The sequence below is a fragment of the Tauraco erythrolophus genome, chromosome 5 (assembly GCF_009769465.1).
Source record: "Tauraco erythrolophus isolate bTauEry1 chromosome 5, bTauEry1.pri, whole genome shotgun sequence".
Taxonomy (NCBI): domain Eukaryota; kingdom Metazoa; phylum Chordata; class Aves; order Musophagiformes; family Musophagidae; genus Tauraco; species Tauraco erythrolophus.
The window spans coordinates 32,926,343-32,940,069 of record NC_141469.1 but is presented as its reverse complement, the minus strand read 5'-3'; the positions used below and the strand labels follow the sequence as shown (position 1 = coordinate 32,940,069).

At 39.0% G+C, this 13,727-nt stretch overlaps 1 protein-coding gene across 1 annotated transcript in view; it reads right to left on the bottom strand.

Annotated features, from left to right (window-relative positions):
- Positions 1-3,868: 3,868 nt before the first annotated feature.
- Positions 3,869-13,727, bottom strand: part of ABLIM2 (actin binding LIM protein family member 2) — a 115,237-nt gene continuing 105,378 nt past the window's right edge. Inside the window, exon 22 of the mRNA XM_086612043.1 lies at positions 3,869-3,982. Coding sequence (XP_086468169.1) covers positions 3,869-3,982 — 114 coding nt within the window. The remainder of the gene's footprint in view (positions 3,983-13,727) is intronic.

Genomic DNA, 13,727 nt, shown 5'->3' with positions numbered 1-13,727 from the left:
AGCATTTCCTTGAAAACAAGACTATGGAACAGTATCTTAATAACTCTAAAAAGAATTATCTAAAAAACAGCCCATAATTTGTTGAGACTCTATTTGTTACTGCCAATGCTGGACCACACTATCAGATGGAATATTCTGGCAAAGATTTATCTTCTTACTCTGAAATGTATTTTCCATTTCATAATGGTATTTAAGATTAGCATATGGAACTCTAGAAATAAACCAGAACACTGATTATGCACGTTAGTCTACTCACATTTAATAAGATGCTTAAGTTCCTGAAAGAAGACTACATGACTAAAATGCCAATTTGCAGTTTTTAAATGAGGAAAATACGATAAATTTTAGAACCAGAAATGTTGTATTCTCTGGTTTATATATAGTTCAGGTGGTGTTCAGAAAACACTTAGCAGTGAAGTGAATTACAACACTACTCACTTTATGGCCCTTTACACTGGTGTATTTGGCTGATGCCAAATTCAGCACACAATATCATATTGTAAATGAAAATTTAGTTAGGTTAGAAAGCACAACTAAATAGGTCCCTACACAATATGACAGTAGATTCTTTAAATATAGAGTGATACACCGACATGTATCACCTGAAAAACAGGAAAGCTTATTGAGCTATGCCACCTTTGCACAGAACAGGCATCTGCAGACCATTGCAAACTTTCAGGAAAATGAAATAAGAAGGACACACAAGAGTACTTGTTCATCGAATGTCAGCAAAGGTTTTGTGTATGGAAGCCAAAATTCCTTTTTGGTTTTGGCTGGTAGTAGGAACGTAAGTTGATAAACTGACTGTCTTCTAAAACATTTTTGCGTGTTTGGCATTAAATACCTGCCTGTTTGGTGAAGAGCATAGTGAACACAAAGAATTACTGTGTGAAGGCATTTTGTAAGATCTGTGCAATTCAAAGTACTGTCCTGCTGGCTTGAAAGTAATTTTGCAACACGGTCCAGGAATTGCCAGCGGTTGTAAGACTGGTATTCCACCAACTTGGTAAAATCTGGCTTATTCTTTTCACTTATAGACTGTAGGCATAGAATTAATTTAATTTAAGATTAGATAGCTTGCAATGTATACTTCTGCAGTTGGATTGGCTTTCTTTATATTCAGTGAACAGAAATATGATAGTTGCAGTGTATAAAACAAGTTTTGAACATTAGGATGCGATTGAAGTGCTTTTTTTCTTTTCACTGACCATAAAAGGGAGTACAGAATGACGGACAGACTTGTGAGCAAATACAGATGACAGGGTAGCAACCCTAGGTACAGTTGTGCATTGAGACAAGAACTGATGCTCATGAGACAAAAAGTCTACATGGGGTTTTGTAAAACAAGAGTTTTATCTGATTTAGCTCAGGTAGGACAAGGACCTTCGGGAGACACTTTTAAAGCTGTTGACATTATAACAGACTAACTGGCTCACAACAGTGTAAATGGCTCAAACAGAGCTCATGTGCTCTCACTGTCCTCACTTATCAGCCACACATCTGCATAATACAGTACAGCAGCACGGAGGTGTTGATCATGTGTTGATTAGTAACGCACATTCTCCTTACAGCATAGATTGAATCCCACACCAGTACAATAACTGCTGTGGTTAAGTAATTTTCAAATTATTTATGAAGATCCTCATTGAACCTGATCTGCACCAGTATAAGGATTTCTTTGATCAACAAGCAATTTTTTTACTCATTGAGAAGATGCCTGTAATCAATCTGATGTCCCAGGAAGGTGTAGATGAGAAGAGTGGTCTTCACCCACATCAAACTTACTCATCATCATTCTCCAACCAATTGTTCTCCTGGATTTAGATTTTCATAGTACCAATGGACCTTGCTGACCACGTTTTGGATTGGGCTGTTTCAGTGTGCTGCCAGTTTTCACATGTAGGCAAAACATAACAAGTCATTCTGAGGTTGAAGAGCACTATGGATGCGGTCTACAGGTGATCAAGAGCTCTCAATTAAGATGATTAATGGTTCTGTACACTGAACATCACCATGAAGCAGCTTTTGCTTGGTGAAATGTACCAGTTGCTAGATGGATTGTTTAAATCATGATCAACTTTACAGTAACTTGACATTCAGAGGTACACTTAACACTCTCCTCCTCACTGAGCAAATCTAATGCAAATTACATATTATTTACATTAGTATCATGGGAAGACCTTAACCAGAGAAGCAATGCAACCTAAAAATTATACACACATTAGCAAAGTCATCCAGTTATGTCTTTGTTTTAATGGATTTTTTAAACATTTGTATCATCAGACAAAACATTTAGATCATGAGAAAATATTTATTTTCAACAGCATGGACTTTGAAAGTTAGTTGGAAGAAGGCATGATCAATGCTATGATTTTTCCAATGCTGGGTCAGTTGAAACAGTGTGTTGTAGTGCATATATTAACCAGTTACTTTAAGGAAATGCAAAAAGACATAGTGAAGTAGGAAGTGAGTACAAACATTCAAGGCAGTAAAAATGCAGAATACTGACACATGGCTGAAAAACGTACTTTCTGTAATGCTCTTTTAGAATCACACAAAACTAGCAACTCACTTTAAATCATTCTTTGTCAGCAACCATACTTCTGACCATATGAAATTATTAAATTTAATACAGTCTTTCAGCTGGAAGAGATATTAAGGTCTAACGCTCATATCAAACGCCTAGATTTTGTTAGCTTTGCTTGTTATTTAAGATATTTTCAAGGTACTGCACCAGTAGCACACAGTTGGTTTTTTTTAAAAATTGATTTGTATAGAAACATGCAAATAGTAATGCATGAGGGTTTCATATATTTGATTATAATTGGATGTATTATTGATAGAGCACACCAAGCTTTTTTTGTTACATTTTATGCTGAACTGTTCCATTTCCACACCTACCAATTGCCATCACAATTCTATGGCTTATCGTATAAAGCCAGAAAGTGGAGAAAGTAAGAATGTCTTTACTTAGGACACATATTAATGAAAATAATTCTTTTCTAGATAGATACATATAATTAAGATTACATGGTATTTTTCTCAGCATGAAATGTAAAAAAAAAAATTCTCCAAACATCCCAAACTAGTAGGAAAACACAGTCAACTGGCACAATACACTCTTAAACCAGTTTTGTATAAGGCTTCAGTTTTCCTGATGAATGGGACTAAATTTTTAAGTAGGTCTGTATACATTTTAGTCATTATAACTGTTTTATGTCACAATATATTCTTAATAAAATAAAAGCTCTTGTGTTGTAATTAAAGATAGCTAGTAACCTTCTAGACAAATATGATCTTTTAGAGAGTAGGCTGTGTCTAAAGTATAAGAAGTAGAATTAAGGTGCTTCCATGTTTTTGCTTTCATTCTTAAAAAGTACCACACATAAACAATTGCAGTAATTGCTTGCGGACATGCTTTTCTTTGGCTTTTACCATATTTGTAATAGCATGTGATCCCCCGTTTGAGAATTTTATATTCATCACTTACTTGATTATGTAAAAATTGCGTTATAAAACTTAATGGAACAAAATGTTGGATGCATTTACTTTGTCACAGCTACACTTTCTTCTCTTCCTTTCAGAATTTCCGTTTGCATCAAGCAATAACTGCAAGCAACAATAAATTTAAAGCTAGATTTTTTACACGTTGTAAACTGGGTAGGACCAGGAGTTACTGACAAAACCAGCTGGTCATGCAAGATTAGCAAATTCTCTGTATTCCAACGCGTTGCCATCTAATCTGTTCTGTTTCCCCCAACACATACTAACACAATGAAGCTGGACAATGGTTCAACAGCAAGTGCATGTGATAGTTCTGGCAAGACTATTTTTGTTTTGATTAAGCACATATTTTATCCAGGAGGGGCTAGAAAAGCAGGGCCTTTTTCTTCAGGTCATTCCGCTTCCAAAGTGCCAGACGATCAAATTCCTCAATGCTCATTTTGAAGACTTCCTGGAACTCTTCAGGGGACAAATGCCTCTTGAAAATGAAAATACAAAAGGTATCATTAAGCTCTTCTGTGCACAGGAATATTTCTGCCCTTTCTAAGTTTTAACACACACCACAAAATAATGTATTAGGATTTGCATTTAAATTCCCAAATTAGTTCTGGAAAAGACTGCATCAAAACCAAATGAGCTCAGAGTAACTGAGAAACAAAATTATTAATGGCAGTAGTGACTTTTGGAAAAAAAAAATAATCTTTTCAATATAGTTCCAACTGAGCAGAACCTATGGTCTTCAGCAAAAAGATGTGTTTTTATCTGGTGCTTAATGACAGAGCACACTGAGACAAGTTTAAGCTATTTCAGGACTTGAGACTGATAACAATGTAATTTCAGAGCCGCATTTGTTTTGCCTTGATCTTTAATAAGAGCAGTGGACACCACACTGGTCCACTAATAGCAGCCTTGTAACAAAGGAGAGAGCACACTGCCAAATTCTTAAATCCAAAATGTGCTTATCCATGGGGATAGACTCATATCAGAACTCCAAGTTGGAAAAAGCTGGGGTTTTTTTAAATGCCAAGAACTATGCTTCTATTTGATGTTTTCACGATTCAATATAAAAAAAAAAAAAAGAGAGAGAACTAGAGAAAAAGAGAATACCAACAAAGAATTGGAAGGAGGTAGGATACCAATTGCCTAACAATTATTAGTATACACACAGAAAAGATAAATGTATGAATTAGAAATTAATCTTATAAAAAAAATTCCGATAATTGTGGACTAACTCTTTTTCAAGCATTTCAATAGTATCAATATCTGTTTCCGATGTGTTAAACACACACTGCCTGAAAGGGACAGATTCACTGCAACAAGAATTACAAATTGCAGTTTTTAAACACGGACTCTCCTCTTCCACAAAGGTTTCCTTGAAATCTGGGACCAACCCTGCAATCTAACCCTCTCCTCCCCAACCGAACATTTGACTTGAAATTATCCAGATGCAGCTGTCCTTCCAGGCACACCCCGGCAGCCCCATCTGGAGCACTTCAGTGCTTGCTGAAGCACCACCTGCACCCAGAAACGAGGTCCCCCAAAGCTGCCAACCGCAAGAAACGCTTGGACATGCTTCACACAGCAGAATCAGGCTCATTACACAATAGATAACTGTGTTATTTCAAGGGAAGGATGTTGGTCCTTTCCTTTCATCTCACTGCTTCCTGGTTGCAGGACTTCCCAGGAGGTGGGAAACCTGGGTTCAATGTCCTCGTTACTTGGAGGAGGCTCCAAATTGCCATTTAATCCACATCATTCAGTCTCAAGACACATGCCAGCAACGCAGCTAGGAGAGTAACTTTAGAGAAGATACAGTCCTCAAGAACGTGAATAATGCTGCCTGCAAATGCTGAGTGCAGATGCTGGAGGTAGGTGGGAGCACAGCACTTCCCAGAGGCAGGAAAGCCACTGGGTCCTTTAGACTATGTTTTTACTGGTAATTCAAATAGGCCAAGGTTGTCTTATCATTTTAATTAGGTCCCAGCATCATCTGGAAGAGTGCTTGCTGCTATTGGCCAAAATTGTGGCAGGGAGCATGCTAACACGCCATCCCTCAATGGTTTACCCAACCAGGATGGACACAGCCTCATTGGCTTACCTTACAAAGCTATTTTTTGGACAAATTAGAAAGCAAAATTTTACTTTTCACTTATTAACGATGTATTTATCTTTGTAACGTAAATTACTCAAGGACAATCAATGAAATTGCTTATAAGAAATCACTACATTTGATTACCTTGAATGGTCATTATGGGCCCTTGTGGTTTCTTAAAAAAGGACAGCCTTGTTTTTTTTCCCTTGAGATTCCACACACTAAGAACAACACTGACTAAGAGTTTGGAACTAAGCCTTCATTTTTCATTTGACCAATGATAGCAACTCACCATAAGCACTATGCATAGCATGGAACAAACACGCCATGCATATTTGGCACAGGAGATTCTGTTTCGCATGGAAATGAGCAACATCTGACAATGTATTTTAGAAACAATCTCTTACTGACAGAATTTAGTTCTACTGGGTTTGGAAAGAAAAAGTAACTTCTCTCTGCATTGATTTTTTTTTCATATTTTCCTGGTAATCCAGTGAACAAATGTAAGCAAGCTTATATTCAGCAACTTCTCACAGCAAAGCACATGTCTGTAAATTGTGGGATTGAAAAGAAGTCTGGATGAGCAAAGCGTATCACATTTTATTTTATCTTGCTTTCTAGATTGTGGATAAGACTTGAGATGTCCCCTCACTCAGGAGAAAGCAGTGACAAACTGTAGTTCATACTCTAAGAGAAAATCATCATTTCACCATTTTTTTTTCTTGAATTACATCATGTCTTCCTAGAAACTGCTGTGGTCTCACCAGATTTGTTTCAATACTGAAAGTCAATGGAGGGAGAGTCAGCAAGCTCTATGTCAGGCCTCAGGACCTTTCTGAAGGGTGCTGAATACTTGCTACGCTTCGCCCTCGACAAAGCTCTCCACCAACCTCAGTACAAGCCCTGCAATTCCCCTTTCCTCTCCGAGACCGTACTTTGCCATTTGCAATTTTGCTTTGCCCTCAGGCTTAGCAAGCTTTCAGTCCGTATGCATCTATTCGAGCCAGTATGAATTAGACTCATGCTCTGCTCCTCTGCTTGCATCCAGATGACATCACCTTCATTCCTTGCATGCACTCATTTTCTAATTACATTGAAGCTCTGTTTTACACCAGCCCTGTGGTTTTTTTTTTCCTCACAGAAGTTCTCATTTGGTGCTGTCTGGTCCAAAAGCAGTTGAGAGTTTCCAGCCCAGGGATGCAGTAGCAGAGATTGAGATGGGGAAAGCACAAGCTCACTTATTTCCACCTCCCGTTCCACTAGGCAGTTTCTTTACTTCTAATTCTCCTCCACATACTGCCCCTCATCTCAATGACTATCGACCAGACTGCAATATTAGCAAAGTTTCTTACTCCATCAATGCATTATCCACACGAAAACTTAATTCTAGTAGAAGGGAACAGTTCCCCTTTGGTCGGAACCCTCTCTAAGGGCACCAGTTCGCGCCCACTGTAGCATAATTCCCAGTTTTCCCTGCATCTCAGAAACTTTCACTATCCCTTTCTTAAGCATCATGGGCTCTAGCTTTGGGACCGACCCGAGAAGCAGCAATGATTACAGTCCTGTCTGCAAATTTTGGAATAAACCTTGATCCCAGAAAGATGTCATCGAACTGGCGAAGCTTCAGATAAAATTAACAAATGTAATCATGGGTTGCAGAGTTTGATTTATGAGGAAAGACTAAAAGGCCTAAGTATGTATAAGCTTAGCCAAATGATGACTAAGGGAAAATATGGTAAATGTCTACAAGTATTTGAAGGGTCTAAACACCATGGGAATAGGCCTGTGTGGGAAGTTTATGTTCATACTTTTCTCTGTATGTGTGATGTTAAATTTTGTCTGCACTATTGTTGGGACTATTCCTAAACCTTATAGCTTTAAGACCTAGAGTTCTTTCCAAACAAAGGCAGAGGAAATGCACCACTAAGAAATCTTAGATTGATTTATCTTTCTTCTCAGCTATTTGTATATTAATTTGTCTTAACTGAAGTGTTACCTTGTCTCATTAGTCAAACAAAAGAAGGGAAATTGAAAATTACACGTAGGCAATAGGGAGGAAATTCATCTTGAGGTATGAGAGAAGATGTATGTGTAAAGTTATGCTTTACAATGCCAAGAACACGATTTCTTTCTTTTTTTCTTTTTCAGGATTGGATCATCTTAAAATATCCAGCTATGTTAACAGTGCATCATTGGGCCATTAAAGGAATGGCCAAACTTATTAGTAAAAGTAACATTCCTTCCTTTTTTTTATTAGTGTTGGCCTTGTTTACATAGGAAGTCTAGGTGTTTTACAGCTTACTAGGAACCAATTCTTAATTCCCTTTGTGACAATTTGGCCATATTCAGGCTGTTTAACTCAATCTACTTCTCTGCTCTGCATCAACGGCAAAACTGGGCACGTTGCAGACACTGAGGAGAGTACAGAGGACCAGATTAAGGTCCCCTTCTGCCCACACTCTGAACTGACTGTATTTAAGTGAGCTCATTTTGGAAGCTGCATAGTGATGTTAACATGATGCTGCCTGAAAGCCTTGCCAAAAGATAAGGTAAATAGCTTAAAGATGGTTCTTCACAAAAATGACTGATAAACTGGAGCTTGTAGCATCAGAACATGAGGATTTTGGATAGATTTAAGTGTGAAATTGTCACACTAGAAAGCACTACCGCACCATATTGTTTTGATCTGAATCTTGTAAAGTCAACAGCGTTCAATCTTTTATTCTGGATAGCATTTCGTGTCAGCTTACATGGCAAATCAGAAAAAGCAGTGAGATTCAAGTTCAGTAAAGTGCTGGTCCCACCAGATGTGTCCATGGGTCGCAGCAGTGGCTTTGTGTGGAAGAGGAATTATGTCTTCAGAAGCACAAGCTCTCACCTGCACTGACAGCATTTTGGATTAGAGAAATGAGGTCAGAACACTCGGATCCCACTTTGGGAAGCCTGAAGGTGGCCTGCAGCTTGGAAACTGAATGCTGCTGCTGTAGTTCCTCACCTGGATATTACCTATATGGGACAGTGCTGTGTAAGAAGGGTCACCACACCTTGCTGTAATTATGTAGCTAGTTCACTGAGTGCACCCTCAGCAAGTTTGCTGACGACACCAAGCTGTGTGGTGTTGTGGACACACTGGAGGGAATGGATGCCATCCAGAGGGACCTTGACAGGCTGGAGAGGTGGGCCTGTGAGAACCTCATGAAGTTCAACAAGGCCAAGTGCAAGGTCCTGCACGTGGGTCAGGGCAATCCCAAGCACAAGTACAGGCTGGGCAGAGAATGGATTGAGAGCCGCCCTGAGAAGAAGGACTTAGGGGTGATGGTCAATGAGTAGCTCAATGTGAGCTAGTAACGTGCGCTTGTGGCCCAGAAAGCCAGCTGTATCCTGGGTCGCATCCAAAGAAGTGTGGCCAGCAGGTTGAGGGAGGAGATTCTGCCCCTCTACTCTGCTCTCGTGAGACCCCACCTGGAATACTGCATTCAGCTCTGGAGTCCCCAACACAAGAGGGACACGGAGCTGTTGGAATGAGTCCAGAGAAGGGCCATGAAGACGATCCGAGGGCTGGAGCACCTCTGCTATGAAAATAGGCTGAGAGAGTTGGGGCTGTTCGGCCTGGAGAAGAGAAGGCTCCGGGAGACCTTCTAGCAGCCTTCCAGTACCTAAAGGGGGCCTACAAGAAAACTGGAGAGGGACTTTTTACAAGGATGTGTAGTGATAGGACAAGGGGCAATGGCTTTAAACTAAAAGAGAGGAGATTTAGATCAGATCTAAGGAAGACATTTTTTACAATGAGGATAGTGAAACTGGAACAGGTTGCCCAGAGAAGTTGTGGATGCCCCATTCCTGAAAGTGTTCAAGGCCAGGCTGGATGAGGCTTCAAGCAACCTGATCTAGTGGCAGGCGTCCCTGCCCATGGCAGGGGGATTGGAACTAGATGATCTTGAAGGTGCCTTCCAACCCTAACCATTCTATGATTCTTCTAAAACATAAATATGCACAATGGATGAATTAAAACACAAACGTTTCTTATTAAGATATACAGAACTACACAAGGGCTGAGCTAAACCGCTCTACTGCAGTGCAACCACTATAATGGAAAATCCTCATGCTCTATGAAACATTATCATTAAAATGAGTGGTACAGATGTGTGCTTATTTTTGAGTCTCTCAGAACAAAAGTAATTAAGTGCACATTCAAATACTTGCTCCACAGTGTTATCTCAGAAAGAAGTGATGCTGTTCACCGTAAATTAATGAAGCTTATCTCTATTTTTCTGTAGCCTGCTAAAAAGTCACTAATCGTTCTAAACAGTTATAATGTTTATTTAATTCAATGAGATTTCTTTTCCTCAAGAATAATTGTACATTTAAAGAAATTCAGAGATCTTAAAAACTAATACTTAGGAACATGGCATTAGTGTAGTAAGTCACTGGAAGGGAAAATTGCAATTAACCTACAGTCATACTGCAGTAAGCTGCGACCAGCTCATGCTGCACAAGCATGTTTATTCTGTGTCAGTAATTGGATGGGAGTCCTCACGTGAAAACCTGCTGATGTAGGAAATTTAGAGGATATCATACTTCTTCACGAGTCAATATTGAACCAATGAACCAACACAGTGGATAGCAGGAGGTGATGAGTTTAAGACAAGAAAAATCAAAGTCCTAAATTCCTAAAGGTCATTTAAAAGCTCAGTTTTTTTTCTCTTTTGCTTTTTTTTTTAAATGTTGTGTTAATAGGAAATAGATAGCTGAGCGCTACATTGCCTTTGTTCGAATCCATAGTGAATCTTTCAGCTACTCTCTCTCTGAAGCGCTACTGTGTATTTTATGGAGTGCAATTTTAAATAGTTGTCCAATTCATTTTTGTTCAGAGTCCTTGTAACGCTTCCAACTTCTGATCCACAAAATCCAGAAGTAAAATCTACAGGATCTTTTCCAGAGTCTTCAAAATGCAAACCAGTAAAACTAAACTGGGATTTACTGGGAAAGGTTTTTTCACAAGTAAGTGAGCATTCATGTACATAACCAGATCTTAGCTCTTTAGTGCAGGTAGGTGGTTAGTGCAGAGGCTTTGCTGGTGGGACATAGCTTTTTCCTATATTCAGATTTAGGATGTTAAAAGTATCTCAGCTGAATACATTTGCAACAATAATAGTCTCCTCTCTCCTCCAGTTTCTCTCCTCTCTCTCCCTATTTCCTTCTCCTGTGCCTCTCAAAGTTAGCCCAAATACTACTTTCAGATGCCCAGTAGTAATATTCCAGAAACATTTCTCTTGGAGCTACTGAATTTCAAAACCTCATTTTGCTTTCACAAGGCTTGCACTTTCCCCCCTTCTTTCTGTTGCGCTGCTGGGGCTCAGCAGGCTTTTCAGAGGTTTCTTCTAAGCCTACTGCATGGCTAATTACAAAGCTGTAATTAGCCATGTGCCACGTTCCCAAGGGAGTATTGAATGTTATGCTCATCTACGAAGTAATTAAGCTTCACGCTCAATAAATATTTCAAACTACTAAGTAATTATGTGATAGGGGAGGGAATGTTAAGAAGTGGCATGAGTTGCGACCTAATGAACTTCAAAAGGTATCAGAAGGTAACTAGAGCAACTCCATTGACCAGGGAATGAGGCAGTAGGTGCTACAACTGCGGTTACACCACATTAGGGCACTTAGTCACAACACTGAACAGTTGGAGCCGTTGTGGAACTGAGCCTCGGCAGGAGCTGTAGCTCCCCCTCTCTCCTCTGCTTCCATATAGTAATGTGCGTCCCCAAAAAGGCTCTCAGGAAAAGCAGTGTAACAGAAACAGTGAGGAAAACAATCTGAAACACTTCCTCATGCCAATGTCACTCCAAGCATCTATACAAGGCTCCTGGACCTATGGATGTATCTTGTTTAGTATCTCAGGGTATCATGAAACTTCACAGAGAAGCTGCATTCCACTCAGCACCACTACTGTGGGGTACTCACAATCTAACCTCTTGTGAAGTGTCGCAAGGCATGCACAAAACACTCTGTAGTAGCACTGTACATTCAATATTTTCCCCAGCTGAGTCATCCATAAATATGCAAGAAGCTGAAAAGATGTATTTATCTCAGGGACATCAATGTAATACCTCCAGAGCAGTACACATAAAACAACTCTGAGGATAACCTGTGCATCATTCTGGCATTCAACCAAATAAGCTTTTTCATAATGACATTTATGTAAGTAATTGCCTTCAGCAGACTGCTGATAAAAAATATTATCTAATTAAGGAAGTAATCCATAAGTAATACTAAAATTATGAATTATGAAAATATAGAAAATCTTGAGTTTCAAAAGTTTCATTTGATTTAGGTACAAAATACCTTATTCTTAAAGCAGATTTTCCAGTTTCCCTTAGTTTGGGCTTTAGTGCATTTGCAATATGAATGTTCCACATCTAATCCCTGTTCATTTCCACTTTGATAGGAATTAGCTTTCATATGTATCACATAATTTTTAATGCATATTTTCATTTTATAATGGCTCATTTCGTAAGGACTTTGAAAACTGATACAGACATCCAGCACTGATCACGACACAAGCATGTGCCTAGAATAAGAAACATCACACACACATTTCGCAAGTTAAACAGTGTGAAGTTCCATTGAAGTCAGTGAACTGCACTTTTTCACTCCAGGTTATGAACTTCATTGTGAAATGAGCCTGTAACCTCCAGTTCAGCCCCAAACTACAAACTGCACCTCTCTGTTCAAACACACAGCATTCCAGTTTTGCTCTGATTTCCCCCATCTGAGCTCCAGAGGAGATGGGACACACAACATTATTTGTATGAAAGACATCTAGGAGCTGGGGCTGTTATAAATTCAGGCACAATTACTGGAAACCAGTCCTAAAATGGTTGCAGCCCAAATGGCTAGAACCCAGGGTGATTGTTGAATAAAAAATAGTGGAAAAAATGTCATCTCTAAAACAAATCCAGACAAGCAGTTTCAGGAGGAAAAGCATGTTTGAATTAATGTGAGTGCTCTGTTCAAACAAGGCCGCACCCATGTTTAAATCTCTCATTTCTGTTTACAAGAGAACAAGGTGGCAGATGAAGGTTTGCTACTTGACATTCCAGAATATTTTTTTCCTTAGCAATCCTTTCAGTGTATCCTTGTTAAACAAAGAACGAACAGGCTCAAACAGAAGTGGAATAATATACTTTCTACTGTATTTGATAGGCATGAATGAATAATGCTTTTAACTCTCCTACATTCAAAAGAAAAGGCTAAAGAGGCTAAGACACATCAAGATAAGAAAATAAAATGAAAACACTAAAACATAGTTTCCAAATGGAAGACTCTATGTTGGCTTTCAAAACTAACAGCCTGTGACCGCAAGAGAAATCTTATACTTTGCGATAAAAGCAACTCCAGGAGGAAAAAAAAAAAAATCTATGCAGCTGGGCATGAACCATCAATTTGGATGTGCAAGCACTGAATCACACTGCTGTGACTGAGCAAGAGACAAACAATATCCAGTCTAAAATAAAAGTATCAAGTGCATGCTTTTAGGAGCCCAAGGCCTAGATCATAAAAGGTATTCAAGTACTTAAAATAGGTATCAAGATTTTCAAAAGTGTCCATAAGCCCAACTTGCTTTGGAAAAAAAAAACCCAGACCGTGTGGAACACCACTGGGAAACCAGCAGGTAAGGAATGTGCTAATGCGTACCACCCAAATCTCATGTCTTAGCTCTGGAAACTCATGACTTAAGTTGTCCAAAATAGGGAAGTTTGCTTCAGGACACTTACATTTAAGCCCTTGCATACTAAAATGAACCTTTAGAAAAAATGTTCCAATATACACCAAATTATGTATTTTTTTTCAAATGCTAATGTAGCAAGAGAACCGATTAATCCTATTTTGTAATTATATTAAGGCTTTGCCTTCACAGAATATACCAACCTAAGCAAATTAGGAACTTATGGAGGTCTTCAAAGCAGGGCCAACTTCAAAATTAGACCAAGTACTTCAAGACCTTCTCTTGCTGAGTTTTGCATGCCTCCAGGGATGGAGACTCCATAGCCTCTCAGGCAACCTGTTCCCGTGCACCACTCTCCTAGTGAGGAACTTTTCCCTTATATCTAATTGTAATTTCCCTTCC